The sequence below is a fragment of the Manacus vitellinus genome, unplaced genomic scaffold (genome assembly GCF_001715985.3).
Source record: "Manacus vitellinus isolate BGI_N305 unplaced genomic scaffold, ASM171598v3 scaffold_19_pilon, whole genome shotgun sequence".
Classification (NCBI taxonomy): Eukaryota; Metazoa; Chordata; class Aves; order Passeriformes; family Pipridae; genus Manacus; species Manacus vitellinus.
Genome location: NW_021939395.1, coordinates 1,303,558 through 1,305,376, shown reverse-complemented (window position 1 = coordinate 1,305,376; position 1,819 = coordinate 1,303,558). Strand labels below are relative to the sequence as shown.

The window sequence follows — 1,819 nt, the reverse complement described above, 5'->3', positions numbered from 1 at the left end:
ATGAAGCCTGACCGGCAGGCAGCATCCTGGACTATGGAATGCTCACACCTGGAGGGCAGGAGGCTTAGGGAGCCCTGGCTGGGGGGGAGGAAGGGCTGGATGTGATCCCAGTGCTCACTCTGTGCTGCCCCTCAGGAGGCCACGACGTGCGAGGACCCCCAGAGGGACTCGGAGGGCTCCTTGAAGCTGGAAGACCCCACGATGGTGAAAGCAGGAGAGAGTTTCTTCCAGCCCCTGTGTGTCACTCCAACCACAAAGGTATTCCAGGGTCTGGGGGAGAGCTGAGGTTCTGAATGGGGCCAGTGAGGGATGTAGAGGGAAATTATCCAAGGGGAAAAGCTGCAGCTGGAAAACCCTGTGCAGCCTCCGGCTGACAAGGCAGCTCGTGTTGGAGTTCTGAGGGTGCTGAATTCTTGTTTTCACACTAAAATGTTGCCACACAGGCTTGCCCTGCTTTCCTGCTGCACCTTCCAGCCAGGAGAGATGGGAACTGAGGAGCTCGTAGGATAAAATCATCTCTGTCCACGTTCAGACTTACTGGTTTTAAGCTTACTGTGTTCTCTGACTTGGCTCATCTCATTTTGCCTCAGCTAAATAAATTCCCTTATCCTGTGGGCTCTCACTATTCCAACTGTTGTCTCTTCCTGCTCAGTCTTGGTCTTTTGTTAAAAAATTTATCTTTTTCTTGACTTAAGTGAAAAAATGAAGCAACTCTTGAGGTTGGCCTGGCAGCCCCTGTCTGTGCTGCCTCTGTGCTCTGGGCTGAGCTCGCTGGCTGCTCCAGCAGGAACCAATCCAAGGTTTCTGCCTTGCTCTCCCAACAGGTCCTGCAGGACATCACAGCCCAGGAAGGGCTCCAGAAGATGCCCAGCTCTCCTTCCTCCTTGCTCTTCAGGGACGAGGAGGCCCAGGAGAACCAGATCCCCTTTGTCAAGAGGAAGAAGAGGATGCTGAGCAGCAACATCAGCTTCTTCTCAGGCTGCACCCCTATCAAGGAGGAGTTTCAGTGACCTGCCCCAGAGCTGTCCTGACCCTTTAGGCCACATTCCTGGTGACTCTTGAAGGAGCTGGGCTCTCCTGCTGCAGCAGGAGCCGGGTGCCTTGTGCCTGATGGCTCCTGCCCTCAGCCAGGGAGTCAGACACTGGGGGTTGTAGTTGTGTCTGTAAATATTTGTGTGTGGGGCCTGGAGGGAGGGGGACAAACTTTCCTCTGGAATTCCTGTAGGGAGTGGAGGTGATTTACCAGGTTGTTATTCTTGGCTCCTTCCCTCCTCCTGAGCTGTGAACACTAGGTACACTTTAATCCAGAATCTTGACACAACTCAGCCTTTGCACTGGAGATCGGGTCCTGTCTCTTCCCAGGGAGCCTGAGGAACTGTTCCAGCTGCCCTGGGAGATCCATGGAGTGAGGACACACTGGCTGTAGTCTTAAACCAGCAGCTGCTCAGGGTTTCTGGCCCCTTTGAGCACTGGTCTGTCCTTAGTCAGTCAAGTTAGAAACTTGTCCTCTGTGAGTAATTTAGGAATTTTAACTCTGGGTTTTAGTTTCAATAAAGAAATTAGTTTAAAAACTGGCTCTGAATTTGATGATTATTGTTTGCACCAACCACTCCCCAGTCTGGGCTCTCTGGACTTAAAACTGGTCTGCAAACACTTGCAGCAGTTGCTGTACTGCCCCTGGGACCAGCTCAGCTCTTCTGTCTTACCTTAAACTAAACACCCAACTGCCCAAACAAAGTCCTGCTGCTTTCCTTTCCACTCCTTGCCCTCAGCCCTAATTTTTTAGTCTCAGCATGAAGTAAAAGTGATAAAGGTAATT

The 1,819-nt window shown here is 51.8% G+C and overlaps 2 protein-coding genes across 2 annotated transcripts in view; both read left to right on the top strand.

The window, feature by feature from the left end:
- KIF4A (kinesin family member 4A) overlaps nt 1-1,571 on the top strand; it is a 17,096-nt gene extending 15,525 nt beyond the window's left edge. Inside the window, exons 28-29 of the mRNA XM_029959171.1 lie at nt 136-258; nt 825-1,571. Coding sequence (XP_029815031.1) covers nt 136-258; nt 825-1,010 — 309 coding nt within the window. The 3' untranslated portion in view covers nt 1,011-1,571. The remainder of the gene's footprint in view (nt 1-135; nt 259-824) is intronic.
- Nucleotides 1,401-1,819, top strand: part of PDZD11 (PDZ domain containing 11) — an 11,063-nt gene continuing 10,644 nt past the window's right edge. Inside the window, exons 1-2 of the mRNA XM_029959170.1 lie at nt 1,401-1,405; nt 1,485-1,492. Coding sequence (XP_029815030.1) covers nt 1,401-1,405; nt 1,485-1,492 — 13 coding nt within the window. The remainder of the gene's footprint in view (nt 1,406-1,484; nt 1,493-1,819) is intronic.